The following is a 22,025-nucleotide window of genomic DNA, read 5'->3' as shown; positions in this document are numbered from 1 at the left end:
TTTTCTAGAGGAAGAAGCAGGAAAAACCGCTGTCAGACCGCAGATTATTGGTTAATGGACAAATAAACATGTGGATACTAAATGGGAAAATTAAAAGCTACGTTGATGTCCGCAAATAAATGATATTTTAATTTTAGGAGCTGCAAATGCCTAGGGATAGCATCATCCGAGTAATAAAACTCGAGAGGCAATCGCAGATTGCCTTAAAGAATATGAGAGAAATGGAGCAGGAGATAGAGCTGCTCCTCCAAAGTAGCTCGATAATTTGCTTTACAGATGGTTCACGATTTGAACAGAAATCAGGAAATGGCATTGTAATTTACTTTAATACACTTGATCAGGATAAAGAGATAAGTATCTATCATCTGGGAAGTGAAGTTATGGTTTTCCAAGCTGAAATGTTTGGAATAGAAAGGGCAGCAAAAACACTGATGCACAAGGATTGTGCTGGTAGAAAAACATGTATTCTAACAAACCACTAAGTATTCCTGACGGCTCTTCAGAATATAAAGAGCCATCAAAGATATACATCGAATTTCTACGAAACATTGAGGAATTTACAACTAAAGGAAACCAAATTACTCAATGTGGATCCTAAGACATTCTGGGATAGAGGATGACGAGATGGCTGACAAAGCAGCCAAGATTGGGCTATCACTGAAGGAAGATGGACCAGATCCTTTCATACCCGTTTCTAAGGACTGCTGGAAAGCGGTAATGGGGAGAAGGAGCAACGGAAAAATGGAGCTAAACTGGAACAGGAAGGTGGGATACAATGAAACATAGGAAGTAGTCCAACACTGACTAGACATATACTACGACTAAAAGAGTCAAAGATAAGAAGGTTAGCTGAAGCGATAACAGGAATGGGGAATTCCGGGAAGTATCTTGTCAGAATTGGGAGGGTTGATTCGCCTTTATACCAAATTTGCAGGATGATCCTAGGTATTACGAGACATCTGATTGAAGATTGTCGGGCTAGGAGCAAACGCAGACTGGTGATTTTCCACCTTTTGAATGTCAAGCTGGAGAATATGGTGGGGGAAGGACGAGTCTGACAGCTAGCAAATCATATGGCAAGGGTGGGGAACACAATCCGTTTGGGTACCCCCCAGCGAACATTTAAAAAATTTTAAGGGGGTGGAGCAATGGGCCTTTGAGGTCTGAGCTTTGACTCTTTTTAGGTTCACCCCGCAACAATAATAACCATAAGGAGGAATTTAAAGAAAATAAGAACTTGAAAGGAAGTGGCAAAGAATGAAACTTTGAGTAGATTGATGTAGAGCAGGAGTACGCACAGCTGCGTTGGTCTGAGGTGGCTTGGTGCTCCAGTGAGTTGTAAGCAATAGTAATTATAATATCAAATAAAAAGAATTACTTGCCATTTTCACGGGGCCTGGAGGAGAAGGGATGAGTTGTAAACGAGTCGTTACGATGATATTTTTAATATGAATAAAAAAAGAAGAAAAATGGTAAGAATTGAAAAACTTTTTTTTCATAATAGATTTGTATTTTACACATTTTTTGTTACATATTTTTGCGATTACATATTTGTATACATCTTGTCGAGCATAAATATCAAATGTGCGAAAATATGTCTTGAGTTTTTTTTATTTATTTTTAACTAAAAGAATTTTTCCTCAAATTTTGAAGCGTGTGTTCTTTTGACACTTATTCCAAGCATTTATGTTTAATTAAAAAAAATCGTTGCAAATAAAAGAAATCTACATAAGGAAGATATCTAAGGAAATCCCACAGTTTTAACGATATTTTTGAATACAAATAATATCTAATTGACAACTCATAAAAAGCTTAAATCCCAAATCACAAGGAAAATTGAAGTTTTTTTTATTTAAACTAAAATAAAACCTAAAAAGAAATTTCGGATAAAAATTCACAATTTTGAAGTCAGCCCAAGATGACTTGTTTGTTAAACCTACATAATTCAAACTATTTTATTTATTTATTTATTTTGGATCTAGGGAAAGACAACTCTGCTAGGCCTATATTTGATTTCTAGTTTTTGCTTTAGTGTTGTTTTTCTTGTCGGTAATTTTTTTTTTTTTTTTTTTTTTTTTTTTTTTTTTTTTTTTTTTTTTTAAGAAAGGGGCTTTTTGAGAGACCTAAAATTCAAAAGGTCTTATGACACAAGAAAACTGATATACTTATTTTACTGATACAGCTTTCTATCTTTTTATACTTATTTATATTTTACTGACAGATTAGTACTGACTAATCTTGTATATAAAAATACTGTTTTTTTTTCTTCAAGTTCCGAATAAAAGAAAAATGAATAAAGTTTGAATTCTATAGTTTGTCGGAAATTGAATTTAAACCAGTATGAATTCCGGATGTATTGAAGTAAGAATTTTGTTGTTATAGGGTTCAATTCAGAAGAGGGGATAAACTGCACTGCTAAAGAAATAAGCACAAAGAAAAATGCAAATCAACAAAATCAAAGTCTTTGTCATAAGTTTATGTCTAGGTATTAAAGGGTAGGGGGACTTTGGGGACTGGATTAAGATTAATTTTTAAGTGAATATAAAGATTGCTAATCTTGGTGCAAAAATCCCTGCTATGGTGACAGTTGTGTTTGTCCCTGTTTCGATTTAAACTTTATGATGACAAAATTTTTAGTCCATTCTATTAAGAAAGCCTATATTCTCAATATGGTTTCCGGCTGGAAATCCCCTCTCCCAGAACCCTAAAGCCCAGATATATTACTAGGCAATTTAAAAAAGTGCTAATTTTGTTGGTTAATACTTTTTTTTGTCCAATTTTCGTTAAAAGTTTGTTTATAATGTCAAATAAAAGAAAAATTGTATATTGTATTTTTTGTTTACAGTATAAACTGAAGTGTTGCCATAGCCAATTTAGGAGGGATTGTAGCATCAAGGTTACCAATTTTTATATTCACTTTCTGTTTAATTGACAAGGTAATCCAGTTTTGGATAACTGATTTGCATTTTTTTCGTTTTGTTTCTGATCTGAAATTATTCCAAATTTGTTCATATCTACATTTGTCACGAGTTTACTAAAAATACGTATTGAACATGAGTAACAGTATAGTTACTTAAAATAACTTATGCTAAATATAAGTTACTGCAGCAAAGTTTTCTCAGTCTATGCTCTTTTCTACCATTTTTTCAAATCTTACGATATATAGTTGAACCATTGAGTAACGACATAAATTTGATTCATATACATATGAAAAGGATTCTTGATTTTTCAAGAATCCTTTTTGCATGACCCAAAAGCGGTTCCTCCTTCAATTAAAAAAGCATTTTGCATGACCCAAAAGCGGTTCCTCCTTCAATTTAAGTTAGGTTGAGGGGGGAGGAGGTGTATCAGCCTTTTAAACCTGTTGGGAATTGGAAATTTTACATCTTACGGGGAGGCTCTATCTAATTTCTACACAAAAATCTATTTCGATTAGTAGTTTTCTTCCCCTCCCTTGCTCCCACTGATCTCCTCCTCTCAAACATAATCACATGAGCCGAAATTTATGGTAGGGTGAAGGGAGATGGGGCTATATCAGCCTGTTTATTCTGGGTGGAATTTGAAACATAATAACCTAGGGAGGGTTATCGAAAATGGGGAGAATACCTTTCGATAGGAAGCTCTTGTTTTCAAGTTTGCAAATACTTTCAGATATGTTCATTACGAAGTGGACAAGTCAACACTTCCAAAAATCGATGGTACCATCATGAGAACTGAAGTCTTCAAATCTGATGATAAAGAAGCCACTACATTGTTTCCACCGCAGTGGGTCCAGTGTGATCTAAGATATTTGGATATGGCTGTATTAGGTGAACTATTTGTCCCTCATTTATGCTTGCTTATTTTAATGTGTTCTATAAAGATTAGATGCACAAATGGCATTAGAACTTGACCTGCCTCTAGCTGCTTTATGGATTTTGTGTTTTTTTAGCTGTTTTTCCTTGATGCTGGGTAATCATCTAAGGGTAAACTTTCATTTAAGTGTATGGTCATTGCAGTATCATTAAAACAAAAACTTTTTCTTTTTTTGAATTCTTCTTTTACTAATAAACTGTTTATATGAATAGCAAAATTGTTATCTAGGGATATTCTCGCATGAAAAAAAAAACGATCTAGATAGGTCAGAAGTCTGAGAAAAATCGTTAAGAGCTTTAATTTTGGCTTTTGCAAATGATGTCATGCAGTAAAAATTACCATGACGTTGTGCACTTAAAAAGAATTCAATGACGTCATGTAAGTCATGGCATTAAGACATTTTATGACGTCATTCCTCTTGTATAACCCCGTAACTTTCCTCTAACACAATCAGCTATATATCCAAAACCATGTCTAAAGCAAGACCCACAAAACGAAAATTTTCAGTTGCAGTTACTATAAATGATGATTATAGTAACTGCTGATTATAGTAAATGATGATTATAGGTGTTGCCGGAGGCAACACCTAAACTATCAAACGTGATAAGATGTGAAAATCGACAACCTGGACCATCAGTTGCGATAACACCAACACGGGCAGCTAAAGAATTTTTTGGCGCCAACCTTAGTGCTCCAGTTTATAATCATGGAATGTTATACGTTGCATTTTCTCGTGTGAAAAGACAACGTAGCTTAAAAGTTTTATTTCCACCTGAAAATGAACGAAGAACATATAACAAAGTGTGGAAGGATGCCTTAACAACTATCAACGAAAATTCTTATTGTTAGAGTGATATTTCTTTTTCGATCATCAATGCCTACCATACCTTTGTTAAAAAAACAAATGACGTCACATGATAAGATGTGAAATTTGACAAACTGGACCATCAATTGCGACAACACCAATACGGACAGCTAAAGCAAACGCCATAACTAGATTTGTCTGAAGTAATCAAAATTCAAAAACGTATCGAAAATGAAAACGAAGAGCAAAGACATTGGCGGTTAGAAGATAATCAAAAACGACAATTAGAGCGTGTCAAAAATGAAAATGAAGGATAAAGACACACGCGATCATACGATATAAGACACCGACGAAATAGGGGAGTCAAAAATGCAAATGAAAAAAAGCATGACATTAAAAATCAACCTGGACTCCCAGAATCGGAGCGCATTAAAATTAAATATAGTAGTAATGATAGTTCGATTCGAGGTCTTGTTACAGACGCAGCCAGCAATACCTTTCATACCATTGAAAATCAAAAATATGGACTGGATAAACCGTTCATAATGACAAAAGACAAGCCAAGGCAAAAATTAAAGGTCAAGTAAAAAAAATATTATTTTACAAAGGCACCACTTCTAATTTAAGGCTCATCTGGACGTTATGACATCAAGAAAAAGCTCAAATTGTCTGAGTTAAGAAAAGAAGCGACAGTGAGAATCTATATATAGAAGCCTGCCGCGTGCCGAGTTCTGGGATCCGGCGGCGATTATTATTACTGTTATTTATTGGAAAACATGTCATACAAAAAAAAAAGAAAACACGGAGCAATAAACGAAAAAAAAGAAGAAATACACATAAAATTAGAAGTGATAATAAACTTAGTGACGAACGCTAGAGCTAAGATCTAAATCAGCTAGAACAAATTACAAAGACAAAAAAGAGAAACTTAATTTTACACTAGACTGCAGGTACGTGACATGTTTTTTTTTTTTTTGAACTCCCAAGTACTAAACAAACATAAGCAATATGATTATTGTTGCATCAAACCGCAATTGGTAAAAAAAAATTAACCCAAATAATCATCAGTGAATTAAAAATATACAGTTGATAATCATATCAAATAGTGTAAGTATGACAAGAAACGGTAAAAAAAAAATTAGAAGACACTTTCGTCCGCTGGTCTTGAATTCAGATCACTCTCACCAAATGATTCATTTACTCCGATATACATAAATATCAGAAACAAGGAAATTATTCAATCACGGAATTTTTACTTCTATAATTAAAACAATATGCTTAAAAGAATGCAAAAGTAATAAACAGTTAAATTATTAGGAATATACGCAATATATTATCAGTGAGAAATTGACCAAGATTGAGAATAACCAGCGTCACTTAAATTGGACTCGTACGAAAAGAGACTAAATGATCAATCAGTTTAAAAATTGCAACAATTACACTAAGCACAAAAACAAACACTTAAAAAAAAAAAAACACAACAAATACACCTTAACTACCAGGCCAGTACCGACGACCAAGGATGGTTCAACTTCGTTAAACGGGAAATTATAAGCACGAATTTTCTTTTCCACAGTTATAATGGGGTCAGTAATGCTGATTTTTCTAACTAGATAAGAGTTGCGGGTCCGATGGGGAAAACGTAAAAGATATTTTGCGAACCGACAGAAGACTGGATAATTTTTCAACTTGTCATATTTTGTGAGCATTTTACAAAATGGCGATATGTACAGATAAGGTGGTAGAGCAACAGAGTTGAAAAGTTTCGAAAGAAGATGGCGGTTGAATCGTAACTTATTCGTTACAAAAGAAGCATATGATAACCCAATTCTACGTTCAATGTAAGCAATTAATAGTTGTTGCGCGTGCATTATTGACGAACCAATGGGAAGACCGAGGTAGGTGATATGATCTACTTGATTAATCCTATTATTTCCGAGAGGAATATCCCCTGGCGACGCTTGCTTCCAGTTGAAGAATGTAACTTTGTACTTTTCAACATTGAACGGAAGACCTAGTTTTGCATACTCAGATTGTAGCGTTGCGAAAATCTCGCTAATGCCCTGGATAGTGCGGCACAAATTCAGAATGTCGTCTGCATAACATACGAAAGATCGGCAAAGATGAGAGATCTGGGAACAGCTGACTGTGCATAAAGAACTCCATTATTGAAGAGTGAAGGGGAAGAAACCTGACGGGTGAATTTTTCGACGTTGACAAAAATGTCAGGGGCTGGTGCCTAGACTTAAGAGTCGTCAGCTTTAGGTAATGGTTGAAGTATTGGGCGAACCTTAAGACGAGAATACATATCTCGAAGGGCTCTGATATATGAAGGGCTCACTCCACGTTTTGTTGCATGGAAAAGCATAGCGGCGTGAATGAGAGAATCGAACGCTTTACGAACATCGTTTCCGGCTAACACGACAGTTTTGTCTGATGCATCAGCATCGATCAATGCGTTCGCGACAACCGACAAAGCGTGGGCACAACCGAGACGTGGCTTGAATCCAAATTGGTAAGGTGGAACATAGAATTTTGCGTTCAAATGGTCAATGAACAGAAGTTCGAGAAGCTTACAGAAGGTAGTAGCCACCGTTTTAGGGCGGAAAGATGAGCACTGGGTGGCGAGTTTACCTTTCTTTGGAACTGGAGTGAGATCTCCAATCGAGAAAGAAGAAGGTACAACTCCTTGGTTAACAATCATCTGCATCAAAAGAGCAATATGATTTACCACCATCTCGCTTCCATGCAGAATGTGAAGAGCGCTCACTTTATCGATGCCAAAAGATTTCTTACGTTTTTGGCGTTGGATTGCTCGCAGTACAGAATCAACCGAAACAATAAAATTGTCGGTTAGACAACTAGACAGAAGTTTATCAAGCTTATCGTATTCGGACTGTAGGGTGATATCTCGCGGGGAGAATTCAGCAGAGAAGTCTGAATTCCACTCGGAATCAGGAATAACTTGAGCAGATAGGCGAGCGTTAGGAGATATCTTGATACATTTCTCCAGAAGGAAGGTTGGGACAGAGAAGCTTGCTTGGACGTCTCTTCAACTATCTGGTTTATGTGGATAGACAGTTCTCTTGCAAACTTACTTTTGGTAGAAAGATGAATGTCAGAAACCCAGCCAGACCGAGGATGGTCACACTGGAGCCACAAATGTAACAAAAATTTTGATTTTCTCCAAGCTTCGACTAGGCTCGGATTACTGGACCAATGCTTCGTGACACCCCGATGTATACGTTTAAGAGGTATAACGGATTTTTCGTGCATCGCAGGGCATGGCAAACTTGTGCAAGATAGATATTTCATTTGTATCAGTTAGTGGATTTCTCATGAGCACCTGGAATAGAACATGAATTTTATGAAGGACAGAATTAGTAACTGTTGCGAAAAGATCACCTTGGAAGTTTTTCCAATCCCTGTAAAATTGGGCTTGAGGCTGATGTAGTTGTGGGATGGGAATAGACTGAGCCGAAGGACAAGAAATAGATGCAGATATTGGAAAGTGGTCTGATAGTTGGAAGTCAGTAACGACGTGAACAGGTGGCACTTGCAGATTTGCAGCAGAAACTGTATGGTCAAGGTTTGACTCGTGACTTGAATGGTGTGTGTAGGTGTAATCGAGATCCTTCGGCAAGATCCTAAGCCGATCGTCAAAAATGCCAAACAAAATAGAAGTACGGAATAACGTGGCGTCAGTTAAATTACAGTTAAAATGCTACAGTTATATATATATATATATATATATATATATATATATATATATATATATATATATATATATATATATATATATATATATATATATATATATATATATATATATATATATATATATATATATATATATATATAAATGAATAAATAAACTTTATTTCCCACTAAAAAAAACATAATGTCACTAGCGGAGTAATAAAGGGAAAGATGGATAAAAAAAAGACATCAAATAAGAAATGCGCAAATACAAGCAGAACAGCAAATGGACACTAATCAAACAGGTCGTAGTAACGAACTGTAATTAAGGAGCGACCCGGCTCAATAGTAACCGAAACTCTTAAAAACGGAAATTTGATACCAGTAGATACATCAAAAGAATCGGATTTTTATGCTGATTTCAAATATATAAGATTCATCAAATTTAGTCTTAGCCATTAGTCTTGTATCTTGAGCCTGAGAAAATTTGCCTTATTTTCGAAAAAGGGGGGAAAGATCCCCTAAAAGTAATAAAATCTTAATGAAAATCATACCATGAGATTCAGTGTATCAGAGAACCCTACTGTAGAGGTTTCAAGCTCCTATCTACAAAAATGTGGAATTTTCTTCTTTTTTTTGCCAGAAGAAAGATCAAGGATGTGTGTTCATTTGTTTTTTGTGTTTTTTCCAGAGGGTGATCGTATCGACCCAGTTGTCTTAGAATATCACGAGAGGGCTCATTCGAACGGAAATGAAAAGTTCTAGTGCTCATTTTAAGTGATCAAAAATTGGAGGGCAACTAGGCCCCCTCCCGCGCTCATTTGTTTCCCAAGTCACCGGATCAAAATTTTAAGGTAGTCATTTTTTCAGGATAGTTGAAAAATGTAATAACTCTGTCATTAAGGGTAATTTGATCCCCCACAGTCCCGGGGTAAGGACTGCAAGTTATGAACTCTGCCCATCGTTTACATATAGTACTGGCTATGGAAGTTTGCAGACGTGTTCAGGGGGGATGTTTTCTTGTTTGGGGGGGGGGGGGTGGTTGGACGGGGTTACGTGGGAGGATCTTGTCATGGGGAAAGAGAATTTTTCCATGAAGAGGACGCCGAATTTTCCAGCATTATTTAAAAAACGATCATAAATTAAATAAAAAAAAATCAACTTACAGTAAGGAGTAAACATTAAAACTTAAAACGAACAGAAATTATTACGTATATGAGAGTGGTTACTCCCTAGTCAATACCTTTGTGGTTACGCCAAAGTTTTTTTTTAGTACTTTTAAAAGAGGTATTTATTCTAATTAAACGGCCTTTGTGGTTCAGGGGTCATTCTTAAAGAATTATAACAAAATTCAAACTTTAGCGTAAAGAGTGAGGTATTGACGATGGAGTGAGCCCTCTCATAAACGTAATAATTTCTGTTCGTTTTAAGTTTTAATACTGCTCCTTTCTTTCAGCAGAAAAAACTTGTTTTTTTTTTTATTACTTTAAAAATAGCTATTTATTCTAATCAAACGCCGTTTGTGGTTCAGGGGTCATTATTAAAGAATTATAACAAAATTCAAAGTTTAGCGTAAAGAGCGAGGTATTGACGATGGAGTGAGCCCTCTCATAAACGTAATAATTTCTGTTCGTTTTAAGTTTTAATACTGCTCCTTTCTTTCAGCAGAAAAAACTTTTTTTTTTTTTAGTACTTTCAAAAGAGCTATTTATTCTAATCAAACGCCCTTTGTGGTTCAGGGGTCATTCTTAAAGAATTATAACAAAATGCAAACTTTAGCGTAAAGAGTGAGGTATTGACGATGGAGTGAGCCCTCTCATAAACGTAATAATTTCTGTTCGTTTTAAGTTTTAATACTGCTCCTTTCTTTCAGCAGAAAAAACTTGTTTTTTTTTTTAGTACTTTAAAAAGAGCTATTTATTCTAATCAAGCGCCCTTTGTTGTTCAGGGGTCATTCTTAAAGAATTATAAAAAAATTCAAACTTGAGCGTAAATTGCGAGGTATTGACGTTGGAGTGAGCCCTCTCATAAACGTAATAATTTCTGTTCGTTTTAAGTTTTAATACTGCTCCTTTCTTTCAGCAGAAAAAACTTGTTTTTTTTTTTAGTACTTTCAAAAGAGCTATTTATTCTAATCAAACGCCCTTTGTGGTTCAGGGGTCATTCTTAAAGAATTATAACAAAATACAAACTTTAGCGTAAAGAGTGAGGTATTGACGATGGAGTGAGCCCTCTCATAAACGTAATAATTTCTGTTCGTTTTAAGTTTTAATACTGCTCCTTTCTTTCAGCAGAAAAAACTTGTTTTTTTTTTTAGTACTTTCAAAAGAGCTATTTATTCTAATCAAACGCCCTTTGTGGTTCAGGGGTCATTCTTAAAGAATTATAACAAAATGCAAACTTTCGCGTAAAGAGTGAGGTATTGACGATGGAGTGAGCCCTCTCATAAACGTAATAATTTCTGTTCTTTTTAATTTTTAATACTGCTCCTTTCTTTAAGCATAAAAAACTTGTTTTTTTTTTTTAGTACTTTCAAAAGAGCTATTTATTCTAATCAAACGCCCTTTGTGGTTCAGGGGTCATTCTTAAAGAATTATAACAAAATTCAAACTTTAGCGTAAAGAGTGAGGTATTGACGATGGAGTGAGCCCTCTCATAAACGTAATAATTTCTGTTCGTTTTAATTTTTAATACTGCTCCTTTCTTTAAGCAGAAAAAACTTGTTTTTTTTTTTAGTACTTTCAAAAGAGCTATTTATTATAATCAAAAGCCCTTTGTGGTTCAGGGGTCATTCTTAAAGAATTATAACAAAATTCAAACTTTAGCGTAAAGAGCGAGGTATTGACGATGGAGTGAGCCCTCTCATAAACGTAATAATTTCTGTTCGTTTTAAGTTTTAATACTGCTCCTTTCTTTCAGCAGAAAAAACTTGTTTTTTTTTAGTACTTTCAAAAGAGCTATTTATTCTAATTAAACGGCCTTTGTGATTCAGGGGTTATTTTTAAAGAATTATAACAAAACTCAAACTTTTGCGTAAAGAGCGAGGTATTGACGATGGAGTGAGCCCTATCATAAACTTAATAATTTCTGTTCGTTTTAAGTTTTAATAATGCTCCTTTCTTTCAGCAGAAAAAACTTGTTTTTTTTTTTTAGTACTTTAAAAAGAGCTATTTATTCTAATCAAGCGCCCGTTGTGGTTCAGGGGTCATTCTTAAAGAATTATAAAAAAATTCAAACTTTAGCGTAAAGAGAGAGGTATTGACGATGGAGTGAGCCCTCTCATAAACGTAATAATTTCTGTTCGTTTTAAGTTTTAATACTGCTCCTTTCTTTCAGCAGAAAAAAATTGTTTTTTTTTAGTACTTTCAAAAGAGCTATTTATTCTAATCAAACGCCCTTTGTGGTTCAGGGGTCATTCTTAAAGAATTATAACAAAATTCAAACTTTAGCGTAAAGAGCGAGGTATTGACGATGGAGTGAGCCCTCTCATAAACGTAATAATTTCTGTTCGTTTTAAGTTTTAATACTGCTCCTTTCTTTCAGCAGAAAAAACTTGTTTTTTTTTTTAGTACTTTCAAAAGAGCGATTTATTATAATAAAACGCCCTTTGTGGTTCAGGGGTCATTCTTAAAGAATTATAACAAAATACAAACTTTAGCGTAAATAGTGAGGTATTGACGATGGAGTGAGCCCTCTCATAAACTTAATAATTTCTGTTCGTTTTAAGTTTTAATACTGCTCCTTTCTTTCAGCAGAAAAAACTTGTTTTTTTTTTTAGTACTTTCAAAAGAGCTATTTATTCTAATCAAGCGCCCTTTGTGTTTGAGGTGTCATTCTTAAAGAATTATAAAAAAATTCAAACTTAATCTTAAAGAGAGAGGTATTGACGATGGAGTGAGCCCTCTCATAAACGTAATAATTTCTGTTCGTTTTAAGTTTCAATACTGCTCCTTTCTTTCAGCAGAAAAAACTTGTTTTTTTTTTTAGTACTTTCAAAAGAGCTATTTATTCTAATCAAACGACCTTTGTGGTTCAGGGGTCATTCTTAAAGAATTATAACAAAATTCAAACTTTAGCGTAAAGAGCGAGGTATTGACGATGGAGTGAGCCCTCTCATAAACGTAATAATTTCTGTTCGTTTTAAGTTTTAATACTGCTCCTTTCTTTCAGCAGAAAAAACTTGTTTTTTTTTTAATTTAATATCACAACGCATCACACATTTCATGTTCCGTTTAACTCATATAAAACTTCTCTAGTCTTTTCTGACTAACTATGTACGGGTTTGGTAAGTTATATTGGTTGCTAATAGCTGCATTAGGAGGCAAGCGCAAAAGGAAATTACAAAAACGGTAGTAATAAGAACACACTGTATGTTTATTCCTATCAGATAGGAGAACCAAAAAGGAGAGAGTGCCAAATCATGGTTTAACCAACACCAAAAATAGCTGGGCCGAATTCATCGACTATATGAAACTTTCGAAAATACAATCGTACTGTAAGCTTTTCGAACTTTATTTGTAAAATCATCTATTAACAGAAGACGAGTCGATTTAACATTACAACCACAGGTAGACCAAAATGCACCATTTGAAAAATTTGAAGAAGATTATATGTTTGAAGAAGATTTTATTATCTTGTCACAAAGTTTTACTTTTGGAGCAGGAAAATTTACTTTACCATTGAAGACAATAAACTCTGTTTTAGTCTCGTTTAAAGACAGACGTATTTTCTCATATGAGCTTATCAACGCCATATAATTCTCTTTAAAACGGGAAAAAGGACGACTTGTATACAAAATATCGTTGGCATGGTTCAATAAAGAGAGATCTTGGCCAAAATACAGAAAGCTCGGCTTAACCACGTGCTGAACCTCAATTACACTATTATTGAAAAGAGGTGGCGAAAAGATAGTTCCTTGACGGATTCTTTTACGAACTGGGATAATAGAAGAAGGGGTTTTTATCCCACTCGTTAGACTAATTTTAATCTTCACTGCAAGTTTTCGATACAAATCATAGAACGTAAGGACTACCGACTTGTTAACACTGCGGTTATATGCGTTTAACAGGAGTTGACTATGAATACCGGAGTCGAAAGCTTGCCTTGCATCTAAGCGTTCAATAACAATAGATTCATCAATTCGCTCTCCCTCCATAAGGATATTACGCGTAAGATGTATTCTCTACTCCTGCCCTTTCTGAACCCAAACTGGTTGCTGGGCATGTACCAGACTCGGCTTATCTTATCAATTACTAGTATTTCAAAAATTTTACAGAGAACCGAAGCAACAGTAATTGGCCTATACGAAATGCACTGAGATGGGTCTTTCCCCTTTTTGAGAACTGGAGTGATGATACCGACACCAAAAGAATCGGGCATAAGCCACACGAGAATATCGTTTGGTACATTGACGTTAATTATTCAAACAGCATCGGACTGCCATTCACTAGATACAAGCCAAAAATTTTATTAACTCCCTCTAAGTATTTTTATTTTACTTTGCTAATGGCATCACAGACACTGACGAAAGTATCTATAAAGCCAGGACTTTCCGTAGGCTCTTAGAGCCTTTTGTCTAGTTCCTTTTCAAAAGTCTGTTCAGGTTTGGGAGCAGGTGCGCAAAACTTAGAATCATAGTAGTCAGTCCATTCTTTCTCCAAAGGGCTTACATGAGGAGGATCGGAAATCTAAAAACCTTTGCTATTTTTCACAAACTTCCAGACCAGGGAAGGGTTGATTTTGATTCAAACGCTATTTTCTTTTATAATACGAGCCCGGTGCCCAGCTAAACATTTTGCGAATTTGCGTTTTGTGTACAGACTGATTTTATTCACTGTGCCCACTTTAGGCCTGCCGTTGTCACACCATAACTGAAACCAAAACTGAGACCGACGGCAGGCTTCACTAAACTCCGCGTTTTCCTCCCACCTTGGTATTTCTGCTCCCGATTCGAATTTTTCTACTAGGTATAGCCATAGTTTCGGCCACTCTCAACGCATGTACGATTTCACAGCAATAGTTATTCAGTTATAACTGCTTGTCAGTATTACCTATTGCCCGAGTTAGTCTGCAATAGGTAGTAAGGAACTTTAATTTTTGACAATATGTTATAAGAAACTAAATGGTAAGTTGGGATATCAATTTTTTGTCACTCCTGTTTCCAGTCACAGCGGCTAGGATTCGTAAGTGAGATACTAGGATTACTTGAACCAACTCGAAACGTATTCGAAACTGATAGATGGTCAGAAACACTGATTGCATTGACGCATGAAAAGAGGTGAATTGCATTCGGTTTCGTCGAAAGGAAAAAGTCAAGATTGGATGTACACCAACTATTATGCAAATATGAAAATACCAGGTCGTTGTTAATGACCGTGAGTTGAGGACAGGGACTAAGAAGGATCTCTGTCCTGGGGCTATCAGTATCACTAGGATTACAGTTATATCCCTTGCAACGATAAGTAAGGCCTTGTTTCTGTGCCTCTGACACAGCATTTGCAAACTCACTACAAGCAATGCTGAACGTCCGCTCCGAGTATAAGTCACGGTATTCAGTTGGTATATATGAAGAAAACACAGCCACGTCCAAGAGTTGAACCGACATTAAGAAATCAGAAGACAAAATTGGTTTGGGCATAAGTTCGGCATGAATAAGTAGAGCCACACCACCAGAGGGTCTTCCTCTCCCCCTGGACAATCCAGGTACACCAAACACTTCAACCCAACCATTAAGTTGCAGTAGGGCTAGTCCCTCTATCGAAATGCTCCTGTAGACAAAGTACATCACAATCCGCCATGAGCTGACACGAAAGAGGATTTTTATTGATCAGTGCACCATTTATATTCCAAGAAGTAATTCTTAGAAATTGACTCATTTTAATAGTTTCTGGGCTATAGGGCACTTATACGTATAACATGGGTGGTCAGTTTTACCACATAGTGCACACTTCATGGCAAGCTGACAGGGACTGTCTTTAGAGTTCTTATGTAGACCTGCACACTGAGAGCATTTCTCTAGATTAACACAGTTAGCTGAAGTGGGGCCAAATGCTTGGCATCTATAGCACTGAGGGGGCAGAAACTTGTATTCGGCAACAGGAAGCCGCTGATAACCTATTTTAGGAGGACAGTCTATCGCTTTTTGTAGGTGTTCTCTAGTTTGAAACTTTATAAACTTTGAAAGATCTTGATGGCAAGTATTTGCAGCACTTCTGTACAATTCTGTAGGTAACTCTGAATGTCAGCAGTCGATGTTCCTGGGGGAGTACGCCGAATAATGCCAAAATATGAGCTTGATTTTATTTTAGCATCTGCTTCTTGATTAGAGTTACTAATAGCTTCTGCAAGTGCCATTGCGTGAGTTTTGTTAGACACGACAACACGCCATTCATCCTTCTACGGCTTCAAAATAACAATACTTGACCTAGATTGCAAGCTAAAGAATCTAAAAAAGTCTTGCGGGCATTCGGACTGTCTAGATTTTTGGGGGGATTCTTGACGATCACAGTATAAGTTGGCTTTTCAGGTACTATCATAGGAGCAGAATGCCAAGGGACTGTCTTAATACTTTGTTGTTTGGCATAACCTTTAAATTCCATATAGAATTCGTTTAACTTAAAAGTCAGTGTGGCCGTAGTTTCCCCCGGAGCCACAGGCACTTAATCCAGTTCGAATATGAAAAATCAGGACAGACACCTTTTTCTCGTCACACAAATCAAATGCTCGCACAATATCTATGACGGTGTCGCTAACTTTCTGTCGATCAGTAGGCCGCGTTGACATTGCGAAAGCCTATAACGTGTTCTTAGCCTCAACAACTTCTTCCCCTTATAGAAATCGCAAGCGATTTTAGTGATAGAGTCTGTGGTACATCCTACTTTTCTTGTCGCAAAATAAAGTTTAATACTGCATTCAATACAAGTTTCTTGTTTTTCCATAAAACAGTTCGTGGTAATGAAATTGACTCATTTTAATAGTTTCTGGGCTATAGGGCACTTATACGTATAACATGGGTGGTCAGTTTTACCACATAGTGCACACTTCATGGCAAGCTGACAGGGACTGTCTTTAGAGTTCTTATGTAGACCTGCACACTGAGAGCATTTCTCTAGATTAACACAGTTGGCTGAAGTGTGGCCAACTGCTTGATTTCTATCGCACTGAGGGGGCAGGAGCTTGTATTCGGCAACAGGAAGCCGCTGATGACCAATTTTAGGAGGACAGTCTATCGCTTTTTGTAGGTGTTCTCTAGTTTGAAACTTTAGAAACTTTGAAAGATCTTGATGGCAAGTATTTGCAGCACTTCTGTACAATTCTGTAGGTAACTCTGAATGTCAGCAGTCGATGTTCCTGGGGGAGCACGCCGAATAATGCCAAAATGTGAGTTTGATTTTATTTTAGCATCTGCTCCTTGATTAGAGTTACTAATAGCTTCCGCAAGTGCCGTTGCGTCAATTTTGTTAGACATGACAACACGCCATTCATCCTTCTACAGCTTCAAAGTAACAATACTTCAGCTAGATTGCAAGCTAAAGAATCTAAAAAAGTCTTGCGGGCATTCGGACTGTCTAGATTTTTGGGGGAATTCTTGACGATCACAGTATAAGTTGGCTTTTCAGGTACTATCATAGGAGCAGAATGCCGAGGGACTGTCTTAATACTTTTTTGTTCGGCATAACCTTTAAATTCCATATAGAATTCGTTTAACTTAAAAGTCAGTGTGGCCGTAGTTTCCCCCGGAGCCACAGGCACTTAATCCAGTTCAAATATGAAAAATCAGGACAGACACCTTTTTCTCGTCACACAAATCAAATGCTCGCACAGTATCTATGACGGTGTCGCTAACTTTCTGTCGATCAGTAGGCCGCGTTGACATTGCGAAAGCCTATAACGTGTTCTTAGCCTCAACAACTTCTTCCCCTTATAGAAATCGCAAGCGATTTTAGTGATAGAGTCTGTGGTACATCCTACTTTTCTTGCTCGCAAAATAAAGTTTAATACTGCATTCAATACAAGTTTCTTGTTTTTCCATCGAACAGTTCGTGGTAACGAACTGTAAATAAGGAGTGACCCGGCTCAATAGTAACAGAAACTCTAAAAACCGGAATTTGGGTACCAGTAGATACATCAAAAGAATCAGATCTTTATGCTTATTTTAAATATATAAGTTTCATCAAGTTTAGTCTTAACTCATCAAAAGTTACGCGCCTGAGAAAATTCGTCTTATTTTTGAAATAAGGGGGAAACAACCCCTAAAAGTCATAGAACTTTAATGAAACTCACACTATCAGATTCAGTGTATCAGAGAACCCTACTATAGAAGTATCAAGCTCCTTTCTGGAAAAATGTGGAATTTTATATTTTTTTGCCAGAAGAAAGATCACGGATATGTGTTTATTTGTTGTTGTTTTTTTTTGTTTTTTTTCCATGGGTGATTATATCGACCCTGTAGTCCTAGAATATCGTGATAGGGCTCATTGGAACTGAAATTAAAAGTTCTAGTTCCGTTTTTGAGTAACCAAATCTGATAAATATGTCTTTGAGGATGACTTAGTCCCCCACAGTTCCCGGGGGAAGGGTAAGGGAGATAGTAGTTTAAGGGAGATAGTAGTTTAAGGGAGTTATGAACTTTGCTCTATGTTTACCTATGGTATTGGTTGATGGGAATTATACAGACGTTTTCAGGAGGGATTTTTTTCTGGTGGGGGGGATGAGGAGGGGTTTACGGGGGAGGATCATTTCATGGAGGATGTTTCCCTGGGGGAAGGATCTGTGAAGGGGTGCCGGATTTTCCAGCATTATTTAAAAAATGGTCAAAAATTAAATAAAAAAAACAATTTTTTTCAACTGAAAGTAAGGAGCAACATTAAAACTTAAAACGAACAGAAATTATTACATATATGAGGGGGTTCGACCCCAAGTCAATACCTCCCTCTTTACGCTACAGTTTTTTTTAGTACTTTCAAAAGAGCTATCTATTCTAATTAGCCGGCCTTTGTGATTCAGGGGTGTGTGATTCGAACAAAGTTTGAACTTAAGCGTAAAGGGTGAGGAATTGACTAGAGGGTGAACTCCCTTATATAAATAATAAAAACATACGAATATAAAAGTTCGTTACGTAAATTAATTCGTAAGTTGCGTCAGAACAAAACTTCGAGAAAGCCATTTAGCTAAAGAAAAGTAAAATTAATATGCAAATTTCGTTTTAATCATTCGTGTACGGTGAGCCAAAATCAAAGCTGCAATAAGTCAAAAACGTTCAGACATTAAATAAAAAAAAAACAAGTTTTTTTAACTGAAAGTAAGGAGGGACATTAAAACCTAAAACGAACAGAAATTATTCCGTATATGAAAGGGGCTGTCTCCTCCTCAGTGCCTCGCTCTTTACTCTAAAGTTTGACTCTGTCTCACAACTTTATTTTTTTAAACAATAAAGAACTTTAGCGTAAAGAGCGAGGCGTTTAGGATTAGACTGCCACTTTCATATACGGAATAATTTCTGTTCGTTTTAAGTTCTAATGTCGCTCCTTACTTTCAGTTAAAAAAAAACTTTTTTTTTTTTTAACTTCGCTAAAGAATGCACAGAGCCAGACACGAATAAGTGAGGGAAGCGTAGTTTTTTGCTACCTTATCCCAGTAGTTTAAGGAAGATACCACTCCCGGCAGGTGCGACGGCCCTTGCCACAAAAAACTCCCCTCTACTGCTCGCTTATTAGAAATAAGGCACAAATGGTTCAACAATAATAATTAGGTCAAGTCAGGAAATATAATCCCTTGCCAAATATTGTGCAAAGCTTTTACTTCACTGAGACTAAATTACGAAACTTACCAATTTAATGATGTTTGATTATATTGTGAAACTTGCTAATTTAATGATACTCGTAATATATATATATATATATATATATATATATATATATATATATATATATATATATATATATATATATATATATATATATATAGGGTCAAAGTATCAGAAACCTCGCTTCCATTCTTCAAAGTTATACTCGTGTCGCTGTTATTTTGTATATTTACATTTATTTTCAAGATTATTCGCTTTCTAATGATGCTTCTTGGATTTTAGGAAACTAATCAAAAGCTGTTCGTGACATTTGAATAATAATTGCTGCTTGTCTAAAATATATTTGTGTCTTAAAGGAAAGTTTGCTGTTGTAATGGCTGATCCTCCCTGGGATATTCATATGGAACTGCCTTATGGTACAATGTCAGACGATGAAATGAGACAATTAAATGTACCAACTCTACAAGATGAAGGTTTAATTTTCCTCTGGGTCACTGGAAGGTATTTTACCTATGTCTCTTTTCTGTTTAATTTTTTTTCTATCGTTACATTTTCTTTATTTATCCTTTATTCGTTTTTGGACTATTAATATTTTCTGTTATTTTATTTTTTGCGCTTTTTTATTCTTCAGTTTTTGCTTTTATATTAATTAACTGTTACTTTCTCTGATTTATCTATAGTTTTTTACAGAAAGATTTGTTGCATCATCTATGCCGATGATGTGTAACTAATTTTGTATTTATCTCATTTAATTTATTTAATAAAGTGCATGTCCTGGGGAAGCTTTCCCTTTTATATTCAGATATTTAGGATTTCTCCCAAATTTTCACTGTAGTTTTTCTTCAAGTGTACTTTATGCTCAGACCCCCCCCCCCTCCCCCCACCGCTAAAAAATCCAAAGTTGAATATTTTTTTTGTCCAAAAAATCAAAGAATTTAGATGATTTTTACGGCTTTCTACGGTTTCTTCGGGTTTAACTGAATATCAATGCGGCTTTAAAAGGATTTATTTTCTCTAAGGAGAGTTCTAGTGAATTATCCCATTTTGGACTCATATTTAGTATTCTACGAACTCATATTGTATGTACACCTAAGTAAAGAGTTGTTTTTGAACTTTTACTTTTTAAATACTGTCAAACAGTTCGTGGTAACGAACTGTAAGTAAGGAGCGACCCGGCTCAATAGTAACCTAAACTCTAAGAAACAAAATTTTTATACCAAACGAATCATTATTTTAAATATATAAATATATAATAATTATTTTAAATTTATAAGTTTCATCAAGTTTAGTCTTACCCATTAAAAGTAATGCGCCTGAGAAAATTCGCCCTATTTTCGAAAAGATGGGGAAACACCCCCCAAAAGTCCTAGAAGATTTATGAAATCAAACCATACGTTTTAGCGTATAAGAAAACCCTACTGTAGAGGTTTCAAGCTCCTATCTGCTAAAATATGGAATTTTATATTTTTTTTGCCAGAAGAAAGATCACGGATGCGTGTTCATTAGTTTTTTTTTTCTAGGAGTGATTGTATGGACCCAGTGGTCCTAGAATATCGCAGGAGGACTCATTTGAACGGAAATTAAAATTTCTAGTACTCTTTTTAAGCGACCAAAAAATGGAGGGCAATTAGGCCCCCTCCCACGCTCATTTTTTCCCAAAGTCACCTGATCAAAATTTTGAGATAGCTATTTTGTTCAGCATGGTCGAAAATATAATAAATATGTCTTTTAGGATTACTTAATCCCCCACAGTTCCCGGGGGAAGGGCTGAAAGTTATGAACTTTGCCTAATACCTACATATAGTATTGGTTATTGGGAAGTATACAGACGTTTTCAGGGGGGATTTTTTCTGGTAGGGGGGGGGGGGGGTGGGGGGTTACGTGGGAGGATATGTCCATTGAGGAATTTTTAATGGAGGAAGGGACATTGCTATGAAAAGGGCACCAAATTTTCCAGTATTATTTGAAAAACAATCAGAAATTAAATTTTAAAAAAACAGTTTTTCAACTGAAAGTGAGGAGCAACATCAAAGGTTAAATCGAGCAGAAATTATTACGTATATAATTGGGTTCACCCCCTAGTCAATAACACGCTTTTTACGCTAAAGTTTTTTTAGTCATTTCATAAGAGCTATTTATTATAATTAACAGCCTTTGTGATTAAGGGGTCATTCTTAAAGAACTGGAACCAAATTCGAACTTTTGCGTAAAGAGCGAGGTATTGACTAGGGGGCGAACTCCCTAATATATGTAATAAAGATATACGAATATGGAAGTTCGTTAAGTTAATTCGTAAGTTAGGTATATTTATTACTAATAAAAACGTTCGTAAATAAAATTAAACAACTTTCGAGAAAGCCATGTAACCAAAAAAAATTTAAATTAATATGTAAATTTCGTTTTAATTATTCATGTACGGTGAGCCAAAATCAAAGCTGCATTCGTTCAGAAATTAAATAAAAAAACAAGTTTTTTTAACTGAAAGTAAGGAGTGACATTAAAACTTAAAACGAACAGAAATTATTCCGTATATGAAAGAGGCTGCCCCCCCCCTCAGCACATCGCTCTTTACGCTAAAGTTTGACTCTTTCTCACAACTCTATTATTTAAAACAGTAAAAAACTTTAGCCTAAAGAGCAAGGCGTTGAGGAGGGGACAGCCCCTTTCATATACGGAATAATTTTTGTTCGTATTAAGTTTTAATGTCGCTCTTTACTTTCAGTTAAAAAAACTTGTTTTCGCATTTTATATCCCAAAAAAACAAGATTATAAACATAAAGCCTTTTGATTTTGAATAACTGATTCTGAAGGAAAAGAAAAGAGTCATTAAAGTAATGTCTGAAACCTTTAGATAAATAACAC

The 22,025-nt window shown here is 35.6% G+C and overlaps 1 protein-coding gene across 1 annotated transcript in view; it reads left to right on the top strand.

The window, feature by feature from the left end:
* The window catches only part of Mettl3 (methyltransferase like 3), a 133,472-nt gene that overhangs the window by 94,495 nt on the left and 16,952 nt on the right, over positions 1 to 22,025 (top strand). Inside the window, exons 7-8 of the mRNA XM_089094780.1 lie at positions 3,652 to 3,809; positions 19,520 to 19,664. Of these exons, the coding sequence (XP_088950906.1) occupies positions 3,652 to 3,809; positions 19,520 to 19,664 (303 nt within the window). The remainder of the gene's footprint in view (positions 1 to 3,651; positions 3,810 to 19,519; positions 19,665 to 22,025) is intronic.

This window comes from Artemia sp. Qi Xiang Cuo, chromosome 9 (assembly GCF_049724085.1).
Source record: "Artemia sp. Qi Xiang Cuo chromosome 9, ASM4972408v1, whole genome shotgun sequence".
NCBI lineage: Eukaryota > Metazoa > Arthropoda > Branchiopoda > Anostraca > Artemiidae > Artemia > Artemia sp. Qi Xiang Cuo.
The sequence above is the reverse complement of the archived record's forward strand: the minus strand, read 5'-3'. Positions and strand labels throughout refer to the sequence as shown.